At 43.9% G+C, this 17,400-nt stretch overlaps 1 protein-coding gene across 4 annotated transcripts in view; it reads left to right on the top strand.

Moving 5' to 3' along the window:
- Window positions 1-17,400, top strand: part of cbfa2t3 (CBFA2/RUNX1 partner transcriptional co-repressor 3) — a 65,533-nt gene that overhangs the window by 31,954 nt on the left and 16,179 nt on the right. For 3 of the 4 annotated variants that reach the window (XM_084057345.1, XM_084057344.1, XM_084057346.1), the window contains exons 2-6: window positions 3,459-3,614; window positions 6,844-7,085; window positions 7,688-7,777; window positions 12,908-13,089; window positions 16,018-16,304. In XM_084057345.1, the coding sequence (XP_083913471.1) occupies window positions 3,459-3,614; window positions 6,844-7,085; window positions 7,688-7,777; window positions 12,908-13,089; window positions 16,018-16,304 (957 nt within the window). The remainder of the gene's footprint in view (window positions 1-3,458; window positions 3,615-6,843; window positions 7,086-7,687; window positions 7,778-12,907; window positions 13,090-16,017; window positions 16,305-17,400) is intronic. The other variant, XM_084057347.1, reaches the window with a different exon arrangement.

Raw genomic sequence — 17,400 nt, 5'->3', positions numbered from 1 at the left:
TACAAGCCCAATTTTGGAGAGTGCTAGACCACCGATTACCAATACTGACCGGTATTTTGTCAAAAAGCACAAAATGAATCAATTTGAAAAACTTAGATTGGATTTAACTTTCTATTTGAGAATATTTAACTAGAATTTATTTTATTTAGCCACTCTTCAGTGCCAATGAAATAAAAAAATAATTGCGAACTGTGCCAGCAATTTTTCAATTTTCTTATACCTTTTTCAAGTAGTCACAGAATATTTATCTCCAGTATAATCGATCCCCTGATGGGTGCTAATCACTGAGGGTTGCACTGTTTCACAAATGTCAACGAGGTCATTGGACCTTGTTGACATTAATTGTCTGCCTTTTGAAAATAACATAATAAGTAAAAAAAAAGGTGCTCAGGAGCCGAGATAACAACCTTTTTCAGTAATAAGTTAAACAATAAGTGAATGGAGCAGCAAATCTTCAAATGATGATATCTTGGGTTCTGAGCGTTTTTTTTTCAAAAACACGTCGAACACGTCATTGGCACGTTGCGCCATTGCGGTAAAACACGCGAAACACGTCAATGCCACTCAACCCTAGTATTGAATTTTCTTCAAAAATAGCAGATCGCGATGTGTTGTGAACTTGTAGATATAGATTGGATATTTTTGAAAATGTTCGTCTACAATGACAAGGCCAAAATAGGGGGTTGAAAGTGGTATCAAATCGGGAAACATATCGGGCTGCATAACTGCAGATACCGATGTCGTCAAAAAGTCAAATAATGGCCGATAAATCGGACAGACCTATGTATCGGTCGGGCTCTACTCCAGCTCTACTCAAGTCCTCATTGTTAATTTAACTCTAAGAGTATTAAAATGTACCAAAATGGTCCATTTGGTTAAATGTGTACACTCTCAGAGTTACATACATCCCTAAGGGTCCATTGTGTTACATTTGTACATTCTCTGCGTTACAAATGGATGAATGAACACTGAGGATTTTACTGTGTAGCACTCTTTAAATACAGACAGCAGCTGTTTAACACGTCTACATGAAGTCTCTCTCAGAAGCAGGGTAACTCTCAGGACTGAGGCCAACTGAGCCTCCAGCTCTGTTGAGGAAAATATTGGACTCACAGTCCATATCGATTGGTGCATGGAAGTTTAAATTAGAAGCAGATTTTTGAGCAAATCGCCTTAGTGAGTTATTTTATGCACTATAATACATTTTGTTTTATAGTCACTGGAGAGATTTTTCTGAGAACAAAGAGTTTATTCCATCGCACGCTCATGAGTATGGACTGGCCAGGGCTGGCTTAACATTTTACCTTTGAAAGCGGTCACATTAGTAGGGGCCAGAGCTATTGAGAGTTACGACACTCCCATAGACTTAGTAAACGAAGAATGTTCATATCATTTTCAATATTCAATATTTTGTTGCCAATGCCAAAGCTAAAATAACAGTTTATATGGAATTTGTTTTGGTGTGCTCAGAGATAACAACATGAACAAAGAAGGATGAGGAAATAATCAGTGCGTCATGGGGTGACCTATAGTTCCGAACACTACTGTGTAGCTCCAGGGTTGAACTCTCTTAATGGGTGTTTATGAAGCACGCTCCATACATGAACCCTGTGAAAGCGCCACGTCGAGACGAGAACCAAGAGTGGTGTAACTCTGTCTTGCAACAGGTCTGGCAGGATAGCTATATGCTATCTTATTGCCGGCTATCAGCCCTCTTACCAATGCCAGCAACTGGAGGTTGTACTCTTAGAACCACTAAATTGACCTCAGCTCTTGCGTGTATAAGGTTAGAGGGGAAAGGGTTTATAAGGATGGGGTTTAGGGCTCTTCCTAACATAGCCAGGGACAGTAGGGTTCCCTGTCAAAGCAAACTGGTCTCCTGATCAGTAACAGCTGATAGACCAGAGAGAGAGAGAGAGAGAGAGAGAGAGAGAGGAAGCAGCTGATGGAGTCATTGAATGGTCCTGACGCCTAGTAGAAAGCCTTTCCTAGTATAGTCTCTGTCCTGCTGTAGGACAGGGGCCCCTGTATGCATTTAAAACATGTATTGTATTAGCTTCAAACTAACTATGCACACGCACGCACGCACGCATGCACACACACATGCGCGCACACACACGCACACACACAAACACACACAAAATACAAGTGTATACATGCACACTTCCGCAGAAATACACATGTTTGTACTGCATAAACATTTCTTGCACTCACTATTACTATTACTACTAGTACACATGTGCAAATGCTTTAAAGCTAACTTAAGGCTCTCTCGAAATACATCACTACGTACTACTCTGCTAAAGAGTACACTGTATGCCATTCATTTATGCAGTGTTGCCTGCTAGTAGCCATTGTGTGAGCCACAATTTCACAGATTTACGAATTGATTTGACTTTCATTCGAGTTGACTACTAATTTCTTTAGTCGAGACTCGAGAGCGGCTCTAGGACCTATACAGGCAAAGTACATGTGTGTGCGGCCCTCTCCAGGTACTGTATGTCTGCGTGCTGGGGCTGACAGTTCTGGTGCACCTATATGTGTAAATGGGTCGACAGTCCTTGTGGTGCGCTCCTGACGGTCACACAGCTGTCCCATGCATGCTGTAGTTCTCTCTCCCCCTGTCCTGTCCTGTCCTATGTCCTGTCCCAGGCTGGCCTTGCCTTGTTTGGTCCTGGCCGGGATGTCTGGCAGAGCACAGTGGAGCCTCTGGTTAGCGCGCTGCAGGGCTTTCTGAGAGACCCGTTCCGCGGTGATGGACGGCAGCAGATCCAGCTACACTTGTCACTGACTGTCAAACCGGCTGTCTTAACAGGGGGACGGGAGGGGACAGGCGGGGAGGAGGGCTGCGGAGGGGATAGAGAGAGAGGGGCCCTCTGATTGGGATGTCAGAGCTGCATGGTGGTGTGTCTGGCTCTGTGTGTGTGTGTGTGTGTGTGTGTGTGTGTGTGTGTGTGTGTGTGTGTGTGTGTGTGTGTGTGTGTGTGTGTGTGTGTGTGTGTGTGTGTGTGTGTGTGTGTGTGTGTGTGTGTGTGTGTGTGTGTGTGTGTGTGTGAGAGGGGGAAAGAGAGATGGGGAGGTGGAAGGGATGGGGGGGGTCGGCAGCAGCTGAGAGGATGAGCAGGTGGTACTGTATGTTTCCCTGAATCTCCAGCCAAGAGAGACACGATGCAAGTTTGCATTAGTTTTCCAGTGCGCTACGCATTGATTTGCTTTTGAAATGTCCGGCTTTTTCTTTTCTCACCAAAAGTTCTGGTTTGAGGAATGTATTTTTGCCAGGGGAGATATCTGCCTGGTTCCCCTGTGAAAACCCAGGCCAGTGCTGTATCCTCTGCCAGCTGTACCACACACACAAAACAATAGGTTTGTGTTTGAATATGAATACCATCTTTAAAGTTTTAAAAAAACATATTTTTTCTCTCTTCTCCTCGACCCCCTTCTCCCCCATTGTCCTGCAGGTAGCAGAGTGCAGAAGGTTGGAACAATGCCAGATTCACCTGCGGATGTGAAAACCCAGCCCAGGTCCACCCCACCTACCATGCCTCCTCCACCGCCGGCCGTCAGCCAGGCAGCCAATCGCAACGCTTCATTCACCCCCACCACAAGTAAATCAAGTGAGGCCAAATATGTTTGTTATACAAATTCAAAAGATTCAAGACACCCATTCAATCCGGGAATCTACAAATGTCTTCTAAATCCTTACAGTTTTCTGAAAACCATATGTTGTTATAATATCAGTGTTCATCAAACCTTTTCATGTCAAGGACCCCACAAATTATATATATTTAGTCGCGGACCCCCATCTCAAAATATTTTGTTCCAGGGACCCCCCAGAAGCAAAGATTTGAGTTACAAATGTTTGCTTTAAAAATATATTTATATTCAAAGATTTGCACTCAGGATTTTTCCAAAATAGCAGATCTACAAGCTCGTATATCAGCAATTTTTGAATAGCCAAAGTATAAAATAATGGCTATAACTAAGATCTAAAATGACACAGATGTGTTCCCGGATTGAATGGGTTAAATGCCAATTACACTCTGAACACTACACTACATGATTTTGGGCAGCCACATTTGGACAAATGCAAAGGGTGAAGTAGTAGAATATATAATCATACTTACTCGTAGGCTATCAGATCAAAAGCTGCACAACATCTGCCATATGGCCAAGTGTTATTTTTGGTGTGATGTCAGATCAGGAGAAATATCTTTAGATTGTTCCCCAGACAGAGCATAGGCATGGGTCTACCTTCATTATACACTTTGCCTCAGAAAAGCTATGTATGTGTGTACATCCTGGTTTTAAATAGTCTCTCTTGTCATGATGGGCTTGTTCAAACATGCTGAAATGAGGGTACGAACAGACAAAACGTCTCAATGTGGCATGATCACCTTACAGTATCTACTGTTAATTTATGCTGTGTTGTCCATCGGCAATGTTGGGTATGATCAAGTATGCCGTTTCAGTCAACTGTCGATCTTTGCGCAACTGTCATGACATGAACACCTTATATGCTTGTATGTGCGGTGGGGGATTCAAAGCATGCACAGTAAATTTGTGAGCGTTAACTTCACTCCGAGAGTGTGTGGCTGTTCCCTGTGTCAGTCGACAAGTGTTAAAGTCACTGTGTGTGTGTGTGTGTGTGTGTGTGTGTGTGTGTGTGTGTGTGTGTGTGTGTGTGTGTGTGTGTGTGTGTGTGTGTGTGTGTGTGTGTGTGTGTGTGTGTATACATGCATGCATGTGTCTGTCTTTGGGCGTGCATTATGCCCTTGCTAATGGGACAAGTGTCTTTGAGCACATGTGTGTGATTGTGGCTCGGATATTGTGTGTGTGTGTGTGTGTGTGTGTGTGTGTGTGTGTGTGTGTGTGTGTGTGTGTGTGTGTGTGTGTGTGTGTGTGTGTGTGCGTGTGCGTGCGTGCACGCGTGTGTATGTGCGTGTGTGTGCATGTTGTTTACCAGCTGGTATTGAGACAGTGCTAGTGGGGACATCAGCCACGGTGGCGGTGGTTTGTAGTCTACTTTCTTCCCTATATAGCAATGACACTCCATGTTGTTTCACCTGTTGTGGCGGCCGGTCACCAGTGTAACTCTCTCCTCACCTCTCTCCCTCTCTCTCTCTCTCTCTCTCTCTCTCTCTCTCTCTCTCTCTCTCTCTCTCTCTCTCTAAAACCAGAACACAAGTGCTGCCCCCCCCCCCCCTCCCTCCCCCCCTCAAATCACATGGGTTAGTCCATATGTGTTGAGACCTCAGGCAACAGATTAGAGTGACATGTATGTCTTAGCCACTTGAACCCTAGCGTCCCTATTCTGGGGGGCGAACGTTTGGCACAAAATTGCAGATCTACAAGCTCAAACCGCATCGCAAGATCGGCTATTTTTGTCGAGAGAAGAGATTTGGTGTAGAGGGAAATGCTAGAGGATCGAGTATAGACCCCTAGGTTGACTCCGGTCAACCACAGTGTTTTAAGTGGTTAGAGAATGAACTAATGGGCCTGGACTGGGCTTGGAAACAAGCATTCTGTAATGTAATGTAATGTATTCAAAGATGAGCACAAGATATACCATTGTAATCCAAAGTGAGTTATAGTCCTGTTGCTTTATGTTTGACCACAGAAGATTCCTTCCATTGCTATATTATAGAATGCTGATAAAGTGGAGAAGTGTTTAACTATGTAGGAAAGTGGGGGTACCTGGTGGCTCAGACAGACCATATACTCCTATTAGTAAGCACGAGGACCCAGGTTCAAATGTGACCCCCGTCTTGTCTGGCATGTTTCTCCTCTCTCTCTGTCTGAACAAAGCATAAAAAAGATTATCTTAAAAACCTAAGAAAGAAATAAGAAAACATAGGAAAGCATTTGATACCTAAATCACGTTTTACTAGTCCTAATACGGTACATTCATATTGAACTTGCATGCATTTTGTGTCATCATATGGGTATATCATAAAGAAATATGATATATATATATAGCGTAGATGAGTACTGTAGGTGAGTAATTATATACTCTGTATATATGTGTGTGTGTGTGTGTGTGTGTGTGTGTGTGTGTGTGTGTGTGTGTGTGTGTGTGTGTGTGTGTGTGTGTGTGTGTGTGTGAGAATGTGTACGCACGCGGACTGTTCTGAACGCCAAAGCTGCAAATCTACTTTCAGCTGGTGGACATGTGCAGGGCCACATTTAGCAACACACCTGCTATTGGAATAAAAGTAACACAGACCACAGGTCTATTTTTGGCAGGTCTTTAACAAGTTCCTGTTATAGTTGTATCCTAGTGAGTGAAAGAGAGAAAGAGAGAGAGAGAAGGGGCGGGGGGGGGGGGGGGGGGGGGGGGGGGGGGCGCGTGGAATAGATTGATGAGAGTAGTTGGCATAGTGGCGGTGGTGGGAGTCAAATTGTCCCACTTGTGAGACAGCTGAAGTTACTTACCACACACACACACACACACACACACACACACACACACACACACACACACACACACACACACACACACACACACACACACACACACACACACACACACACACACACACACACACATTCACAAATTACCAGTTCATTGTATAAAAGACCACGGTGAACGGCGGAAACGAACAGGAGTTCGTTGAAACTCGACCACACGCACACATACCCATTCACTATACTGTATGTACTGTACACAGTCAATTCCTGAGTGTTAATTCAACTAAGGTCCAGTTTATAACACAAACCAATCTAATGGCATGCCTTCCCTCCGTCTGTGTGTGTGTGTGTGTGTGTGTGTGTGTGTGTGTGTGTGTGTGTGTGTGTGTGTGTGTGTGTGTGTGTGTGTGTGTGTGTGTGTGTGTGTGTGTACAGTGTTGAACGGCAGCAGTCACTCTCCTACGTCGCTGAACGGCGCTCCCTCCACCCCTAACGGCTTCAGTAACGGCCCCGCCATGTCCTCCACGGCCTCGCTGTCCAACCAGCAGCTGCCTCCGGCCTGCGGTGCCCGCCAGCTGTGCAAGCTGAAGCGCTTCCTCACCACCCTGCAGCAGTTCGGCAACGACATCTCGCCCGAGATCGGAGAGAGAGTCCGCAGCCTTGTGTTGGGGCTGGTGGTAAGTGACTGACCTGCTGTAGTCAAGCTGTAATAATCAGTGGTGGACAGTAACAAAGTTTTTAGTATTCATTTTTTTTTATGATTTCACTCTATTTCACACTATATTTCAAAGACACTTATTGTACTTTTGATTGCACTACGTTTCTGGAAAGGGAAAAAGTATGTTATGAATTAACCACTGAAGCCCTAACAGATCTGCAGGCTCACAACATCATGATGCATTGAGTGAGAACTTGTAGATCTGTTATTTTCTCAATTTTTGTAATATAGATTTTTTTGAAAGAACTAGACAATTTTCAGGCTGCAATCTAGTAGCGCTGATCAGAGCACTACGTCACGCAAAGCTTGACCAATCAAATCCGGATGTTATGTTTGTGGCGGCTACCGTCCAATCAAATCCGGATGTTATGTTTGTGGCGCCTGACGTCCAATCAAATCCAGATGTTATGTTAGTAAGGGATGCCAGAGTTAATGTGGTTAAGGCACATTACATACGTATTTTCCTCTTGGAATAATGATCATGTGATCAAGTCCTTGGTTCTTCAAGAACCTTTCATTCATGATCTCATTTCCTTTGTCCTCTTCCTCCACGGTGGACAGAATTCCACTCTCACCATTGAGGAGTTTCACTCTAAGCTCCAGGAGGCCACCAACTTCCCTCTGAGACCTTTCGTCATTCCCTTCCTTAAGGTGAGTGCTCGCCTGTCGCGTCCGACTGAACGTGAATATAAGCCTGATGCCGTGGTGGACGTAGCACTGTACTTAAGTAAAAATGTTGTGGTACTTTTACTTTACTTGAGTATTTAATTTTTTTTTACTTTATACTTCTACTCCACTAAATCTCAGGCAATTATTGTACATTTGTTTTGATGATTTGACAGTTTTAGTCACTAGTTACGTTGCAGATTTTGATTATTAATACGCAAACATACGTTAACCACCTATTTTATACTTTTATATTTTATCTACGGGCTCACAATGCGTCCCAATACGACACACTGTGAGCTTGTAAATCTGCTATTAACTGTGATTTTGATGACAATACTTTTGTACTTTTACTCAAGTAACATTTTGAATACAGGCCTTTTGAATACAGTAATTCTGCCACCACTGGCCTGACGTCATGCAGTAGCCTCCTACAGACAGTCACACAGCTTAGCACTTCTGTCCATATGGCCTGTGTTTAGGACTCATTAAAACTAGCACATGTGAATGTGTGTGTGTGTGTGTGTGTGTGTGTGTGTGTGTGTGTGTGTGTGTGTGTGTGTGTGTGTGTGTGTGTGTGTGTGTGTGCGTGTGCGTGTGTGCGTGTGAGAGAGAGAGAGAGAGAAAGAGAATATGAATGACAGATGTTGATTGGAGGAAAATAAGCCGATGCCTCCATCCTGACTTTCTGTATGGTCATACACCAGAGACACAGCAATGGTCTGCAATTAGAACACACACACACACACATGCACACGCACACGCACGCACACACACACACACACACACACACACACACACACACACACACACACACACACACACACACACACACACACACACACACACACACACACACACACACAGCTGTTGACTATGGAGCACATGGAGAGTGTAGCAACAGAGAAAAGCTGTCATTCAGTCTTTATGAGACACTAGTGAGTGAGTGAGTGAGTGAGTGAGTGAGTGAGTGAGTACTGTATGCGTGTATGTGCATGTGTGGCTTGGCTTGGTGTGTAAGGGTGTGTACTGGCCTGCTGGCAATGACCAGGGCACGCATTCCTGTCCCACGCGCTCGATCCTATTTAGTCTCAAAACAGAGGGGCACACAAGGTTCAAGCAAAGGGAGTCGTGAGGAGTCCTAGTATTATGCTATTAAAAAACATGATCAATAGTATGTGCAGTATTTAAGTAACTGTACACAGTAAGATCCTTACAGTTAATGTAACTCTGAGGAGCAAATTCACAATAAGATTCCATGGCTTTTGCAGTTAGTTAACCTGCATAAATAACACAAAAAGAAACCGTGTAATTGTCAAAGCACCCACAAAGTGTGAAATGCACCCCTAACTGCACTGCCAAGTTAATAGCGTGTTGGTGCTACGGTTCTATTTGCCAATATTTAAATAAGGTAATATGCATACATTTGGTGCCAAATCATCCCCTTTATATCCAAGATGCTCCGGTGGGCAAAAGTCAGCTGAACTGGTACTCTGTACTGGTGAGTACCGGCCTAATTCAAGCACTGTCTGTAACAATGTTGTTCATGAATAAGTTGCCTAATTGAAAGAATCGTTTGAGCGGAGCCCCTCTGCTCAACCGGCAGACTTCAGTGTGACACGCTAGGCCATGTAATACTGTATTATCAGACAAAAGAGTTAAATTGCAGATGGTTGAGTCCATTAGCTCTAATCAAATTTACGATTTTGATTACTGCACTGGCATTTCCAGGCTTTTGATAGGCCTGCTTAACGCCTTGGCACTGTCTCCACAAACTCCTCGGTGACAGTCAAGGATGCATCAGCAGCACATATAATTGCAATCCGATGCAAAACGTTAAGGGCGTGTTTTTGCTGTCATATAATTAGTGCAATATCTTTAGTGACTCAACCCTTGAGATGGGGCAGATAGTGGGTGCAAGTGATGTGCAATTCATGGTGCTATCAGCGGCCACAATTCATTCTTTGTGAATCCATGCCTGAGAGTTAAATTAACGGTAATTATTTAACTGTGTGCCTATGCCAGTGCTACGGTTTGTGCTACATGCTGTACAAGCTGCAGTGCATAGTGTTTGGCTCATTGGGAGAGATTATGATGCCGAGTGTGGACAGTGGTTGGATTCATTGAAGGGTCTTCGCGGATGTAGTCAGTGTGGGTGTGCACGGACTGTGTGTGTGTGTGTGTGTGTGTGTGTGTGTGTGTGTGTGTGTGTGTGTGTGTGTGTGTGTGTGTGTGTGTGTGTGTGTGTGTGTGTGTGTGTGTGTGTGTGTGTGTGTGTGTCAGACCTCCTGGTATGTGGTGAGTCTCCACATCTGGGACATGGCAGCAATGGCTGGGCTTTATCAACCAGACAAGCTGAGAGAGTTATCTGACAGCACACACACACACACACACACACACACACACACACACACACACACACACACACACACACACACACACACACACACACACACACACACACACACACACACACAGACAGACACAGACAGAATGCAAGACAGCGTGCCCTGGAGAAATAGACACAAGGCAGAGGAATGTGTTAAAGCAGTGGTAACCAACCTTTTCAAGCCCAAGAGCACATTTTATTTCCAATTGTAAGCCGTGATCTACCACTAAAATATGTTTAAAAAAAAAACACTTGCATGATTGCAATTTCTGACAGGCTCAATGCATGTGCATACATCCACACAAAGACTAGTAATTTAAATAAGAATAAAGATGATAGTTATATAATCAATTCCTAAATATTAAGAAAAACGTATTAGAAATATACATTTTAGGACAAAAATACAAGTAAACGTCTTTGCTTTTTAAATAAAACAAAACACAAAGGACATGAAATAAATTGCTTTTACAGATTTCTTCTCTTCAGTGCACAATATTTAGTTTCTCAGTTCTCAATTATTCAGAATTGTCACATTTACAGATATTCTGTTCAAATGACAAAAATGCATCCATGACCATATATTTGCACAGATATGGTGACAGATACAATACTCTCAGGATCAGCCCACCTTTAATGAGACTTCTATTACTGCACATTATCTGCAAGCCATTTGAAATCTGGTTGATACTTAGTGAATGCCAGTCTGAGGCAGTCATTAAGATGTGAGTCAGTCATACGAATTCTAAACTTGGATTTTATTATTTTCAAGTAGGCATGCAGCTTAAGTGCACAAGACACAATCAGGGGATACTTCACAATTGACCAAAAGTCCAGATTATAAATCATACATTAACCATTTTAGCCCTATTTTATAACTATCTGAAAATAGCTGATCTACAAGCTCACAACATGCATTGCTATGTGTTGTGAGCTTGCAGATCTGCTATTTTCAAACATATTTGTACTTTTACTTTTGGTACTTTAAGTATATTTTGATGCCAATAATTTTGTACTTTTACTCAAGTAACATTTTGAACACAGGCCTAAAAAGTATTTCTATATTGTGGTATTGCTACTTTTACTTAAGTAAAATATCTGAGTACTTCTTCCACCACTAGTGCTCAAATGTGATCAGTGCGATGGCACTTTGTATGCGCGGAATTTTCCGTCTGTTTTTTTTTCTTTCTTTTTTTCTCGCCGTTTGGTGCCCCCCCAAAGGTTGGTGCCCTGTGCTTCAGCACCTAAAGCCCGTTGGATAAGCCACCACTGGTTGTAGAACACAGAAATCCAGCGTTCTCCACCACTGAAAAGGCTTGCATGTCACAAGACTGCGCTCGTTATTTCTTGAGTGCGACCCGCGAGTCGAATTATGTGTCAGCGGAACGACGCATGGCTTCCATTGAACCAGCGTTGCCAGATTTTGTGAGAGAAACAAGCAATCAGGTCTATGAAAAGAAGTCCAAAATAAGCGACTAGGGCAGTCCAGTCCAACTTTATTGTTGAATGTTGTTTTAGAGCAGTGGTTCACAAACATTTTCATGTCAAGGACGAATATATTGGGGGTCCTTGAAGGACCCCCAATATATTCATGCGACTTTACAGAAAAACAAGCCCAAAGTAGCTTATAATAAGCAGACTTGGCAACACTGCCTTAGACACACTAGCCTAGTCTACACTACACAAATTCTGTGAATTGTCGATGGCCGCCCGTTTGCCACCGGGACCACCCCGCGATCGACTTACAAGGCTTTGATGATCTACCAGTAGATCGTAATCGACTGGTTGGTTACCCCTGAAAGGATCTGTCTTATCTCATCCTGTCTCTTCATCTATCACTCTCACTCTCTCTCTCTCTCTCTCTCTCTCTCTCTCTCTCTCTCTCTCTCAACCTAACATGATTTCACTCACTTTCTCCCTGTCTGTTCTCCCACCGTGTTTCCATCTTTCACTTTTTCCACTTAACACTCCCACCCCCACCCCCTACATCAGTCCATTACATCTATACTATGCAATTAATCATCACTTTAATCACTTGTCATAATTCATGCTACAGGAAAAAATTAAGATATGGATAGTATGCATGTGTACAGTCAAACCCGTAGTGTACATTTAACCACATTAACCCTGGTATTCCTATTTGGCCAGATTGGGGAAAAAAAAGATGAATAGAAATGGCTGTGTGTGGCTCCAATGTCAATCTTGGACCTCATGTGGCCAGTATATGACAGTGCTTCTCAAACTCTTCGAGTACCCCCAAATAAATGTATGCTATTTGGTTGCGGACCCCCATCTGAACATATTTTGTGGGCCAGGGACCCCCATAAAAGATTTGTGTTATGTTTCATATGTGTTGCATATATATTCCAAATTTTCCACAGTTTAAAAAACTATTTTTTTAAAAGACATAAGTGGAGGCCTTAGTGGAGGTACATCTGTGGTCTACTGGTAGCATGCATACCAAGTTTAGCACTGATCAGTCCACCGGTTTGCCTCTTGCAGAGCCATGCTGTGAAAATAGCAAAAATAGGCCATCTATAAGCTACATTTGTCATATGACTTGGTATATATGGCTTAAGTGGTTAACTGTGAGTGTGTAAAACTGTTCCAGATCTGACTGTGAGTGTGCATGTGCATTTTGTAGCAGAGACACAACCACACACACACACTGCACACATTGCACACACATGGAAAATCCCATCATTTGCTGTGTGTGTGGCCCATTGCAGGCGAACCTGCCGCTGCTACAGAGGGAGCTGCTCCACTGTGCCAGGCTGGCCAAGCAGACCCCCGCCCAGTACCTGGCCCAACACGAGCAGCTGCTGCTGGACGCCAATGCCAGCTCACCCCTGGACTCCTCCGAGATCATGCTGGAGATCAACGAGCACGGCAAGAGAAGGACCCCTGATAGGTACAGTAGACCTGCGCGTGTGCACATGCACACGCACACGCACACGCACACGCACACGCACACACACACACACACACACACACACACACACACACACACACACACACACACACACATTCAATAAACACGTGTTCATTCACAGACGTACACAAACCCGTCTACTATCACAGCTGTGAAACTACTTAGCAGACCCTCCCTTTCTTTCCTTCAGTCCAGTGCGCGCACACACACACACACACACACACACACACACACACACACACACACACACACACACACACACACACACACACACACACACACACACACACACACACACACACACACACACACACACGCATGGTGACTCTCACACAGGCAGGCACTGAAATAAATGAATTATTTCGGGGTATTTCAGAGTGCCAAGCGACAGGGGGAGGTTATAAATCCTCAGCGCGGGAGGCGGGCGGAAGTCTAGGCAACCATGATGCCAAGCATGGGCTCTGCCAGCTGTCTGGAAGGGAGAGAGGGAGAGAGAGACAGAGAGAGAGAGGGAGGAACAGAAAAAGAGATGGATGGAGGGAGTGTGGAAAAATGAAAGGGGAAAGCAAGAAGGGAAGCAATAGAGAGAGACGGAGCGAGAGAGGGCAATTTAAAATATACTATGTTGGTTCCATTGTTCCAAGCCAGAACACAATCTATTGATTGATCATTAAAATAAACAGGCTCTGAAAATGCACACGGCCCACCCATCATGGGTGGGCTGTGGACATTTTTGAGAACCACTGTTTTAAGACACATCTATGGACGTGAATAATTCACGTAACATTTCACGATACCGGAGACAAATATGCTTAAAGTGAAAGTGGGTTCAGGTTCTTTCGATCGTGAACATTTGCATAATAATAATAATTATAGCTCAGATGTACTGTATATAGCAGTTTTCTAAGTACCCAACGTCGCTTTACATAGAAAAAAAGAAACCAACTTTCATGATTTTCAAGTAGGGCTCTCTTTCTCTCTCTCTCTCTCTCTCTCTCTCTCTCTCTCTCGTCTGGGGCTGGCTGACCTGCAGCTCCCAGCAGCTGTCCATATGTCAGGGATGTGTGTCCAGATGGTGGTGGTCTGAACCCCTGCCTGCCTGAGCACATCCTGAGGGGAGGGGGAGGGGGCTCATAGAGGAACGTGCAATCCCACCGTAATCCGCACACCTCCGCCTCCTCCCTCCCGGCCCCTGGCTTACAATGTCATGGCGGTGCAGGGCTGAGGGGGGTCAGGGTAGAGCTATAGGTTCGAGGCCGGGGCCTATGGTGGGCCAGCTGTTTGCAGTGGTGGAAGAAGTACTCTGCTAAATACGAATTTACCTTTGAGATGTACAGTAGTGAAGTAGAAGTATAAAGTATTGAAACATGGAAATACTCAAGTAAAGTGAAAGTACCTTAAAATTGTGCTTAAGTACAGTACTAGAGTAAAATGTACTTAATTGCTTTCCACCACTGGCCGGGGCCAATGGTGGGACAGCTGTTTGGATGATTTGCAGAAGGCTGGATTCTAGGGATATGTATGGCCCATGCACAACAAAATATGCACACACAGCTGTGTACGCTCGCACACCCGTGCACACACTCACTCACGCACACACACACACACACACACACACACACACACACACACACACACACACACACACACACACACACACACACACACACACACACACACACACACACACACACACACACACACACACAGATAAAAGTGAGTGCGTTTACATACTGTACACATACAGTGGAAATCCACGTTAATCTCTGGCCGGAGTTGCATTAATTTGTGTTGCCGCCTTTGATCCCGGGATGATAAAGCATGCTTTACATCCCAATGCACAGCTAGTTCCATCCAGCTAAACAGATTAATATCAACACTCACATTTACAATGTCCAGATGGCTTGAACACACACACACACACACACACGCACACACGCACACACGCACACGCGCACACGCACACACACTCGCATAGATGTAAACACAAACACTGACACTGCAGATACACAGAGACTCAAATAAGTGTCACTAAACATCAGAAACATCTGTCAAACACAGGGCATGTAATGCAATAGGTTTGAGATATACATACACAGAGAGAGAGAGAGATGGAGAGAGAGAGAAAGAGAGAGAGAGAGAGAGAAAGAGAGAGAGAGAGGGAGGGAGGCTGCACTTGGCTGTGGTATATTCAGATTAAGAGCTTGAGATGCAGGATGTGGAGATGGACTGTGTTTTGTTTTGTACATATGGTGTACAGCTGGGCTGTACTACCGCACACAACTAGATTCTCTCACTGCGGACATATGTACTGTATGTGTGTGCTGAGAAACACCAAAACAGGAGTGTATTTTAATCCATAGTACACAGTACACACAGGTTATTATTTTCTGTTTCTAACCAATAATTGTCCCATATTGGAGGTGGTATTTGGGACAGGGAAAGTATGTACATTTACTGTTAATTGTTTTTTTTTAAAGGCAAACAGATTTTTTTTTTTTTAGATTCCAATGCTCAATGTCAATAACACAATTCAATCTTTAACCAATTTATTTGAATAACAGTCATCAAGTAAAATGTAATGATTCTTGACAGCCAGCTGCACTATGTAACTTTACTGTTCTACCCCGGATTTGAGCCTTCTCCTGTGCAAGTGCTGGAATTTTAACCAGTGAGGTAATAAACTTCAGGTCAAACTTTGTGTCAAACCAGAAACAGGATCGTGTCTAAGGTTGTCTCTAACCTAGACACGGGATCTATATGTCAGCGATACCAAATACAACCACCCCAATTGTATTAACATACTCTACCATACATATTGGACAAAATAAAAATGTATTCACTAAAATAAATGACATAATAGAGCTTTTAACAACAACTGATCATTGTCCCCCCCTGTGCCATCAGGACCAAAGACAGCTCAGAGAGAGATGGCCTGCACCCAGAGCACCTGGCCAAAAGGCCGTGCACCCTCAGCCCCAGCCAACGCTTCAGCCCGAGCACGGGGCTCCCTGCACACCCGCCGCCCAACGGCCTCCCCACGCACCCTCCCAACGGCCTGCCCCACCCCCCCAACCCCCCGGGTGCGGGTCCCCAACACTACCGCCTGGAGGACATGGCCCTGGCACACCACTACAGAGACGCTTACCGACACAACGAACACCGCGACGCCAGAGAGCGGCACCGGCCGACGGGTAAGAAGAGAGCAGCTCGCGTGATTCAGAGAAAAAAAGATACGTTTCAGTCTGTGATACAGTTGGTTGAACGAGTGAGAGAGAACGACTGGATATGTTGTTTTTTGTCTGTATTATCTGTTAACCCATTCAATCCGGGAACGCATCTGTGTCATTTCATATTTGAGCTATAACCATTATTTTATACTTTGGGCTATTCAAAAATAGCAGATATACAAGCTTGTAGTATACATAGCTTGTAGATATATGAGCTTGTAGATCTGCTATTTCTGAAAAAACTTGAACATTTGTGCAAATCTTTTCTTCTGGAGGTCCCTGGAACAAAATATTTGACAAATGTTCGCTTTTATATATGTTCAAAGATTTGAACAAATCTTCATGATTTTTCATAGCGTGGCACTCGGTGAGCTTGTATATCTGCTATTTTTGTATAGCCAAAGTATAAAATAATGGTCAAAGTGTTTAAAATCTAAAATGACACATGCTTTTCCAGGTCTTAATGGGTTAATTTAACTCTGAGAGTGTAATGTGTAAGTACATTTAAATGGGTAAAGGAACACTGAGGACTTGACTGTGTGTACGTGGGAAAGAGTGTCTCTTGGTGTATGTATGCTGAGAACAAAGGCCAGTTGTCAGTGCAGTGTGATAATCCATGAGGCATTGGCTCTATATAAAGCCTGCAGCCGTGCATGCCTATGTCCTGCCACTGTGTCGATCCATATATGTCTGCCTCCTGCCAGACAAGGACTCTCTCCTATAAGAAAAGGAGTGAATTGCCAAACCAAATCCACTGAACCGATGTGGTTTTGGTGTGAGATATACACTTTCAACAACTATCTACTTTGAATTGTTTGTTGAAAGTTTTTTGTTTTGTTTTTGATTTTTTGCTCAACAGGCGTACTGTAACATACAGGGCGATTGTGTAGGATTTATAGAATATCCATTTCATCTGTGGATTGAATGCCATGTCACTGTGTCCATAATGTCCCCTACAAGGGAAGAGTAAAATGCATTGAGACAGTTATGTTCTTCTCACCATTCTTCATTACTAAGTAACCTTTCCTCCACAACACTTTGGCTCGCTTTATCTCTGTCA

The sequence above is a fragment of the Gymnoscopelus microlampas genome, assembly GCF_963454915.1.
Source record: "Gymnoscopelus microlampas genome assembly, chromosome: 1".
In the NCBI taxonomy this organism is placed as follows: domain Eukaryota; kingdom Metazoa; phylum Chordata; class Actinopteri; order Myctophiformes; family Myctophidae; genus Gymnoscopelus; species Gymnoscopelus microlampas.
The sequence above is the reverse complement of the archived record's forward strand: the minus strand, read 5'-3'. Positions and strand labels throughout refer to the sequence as shown.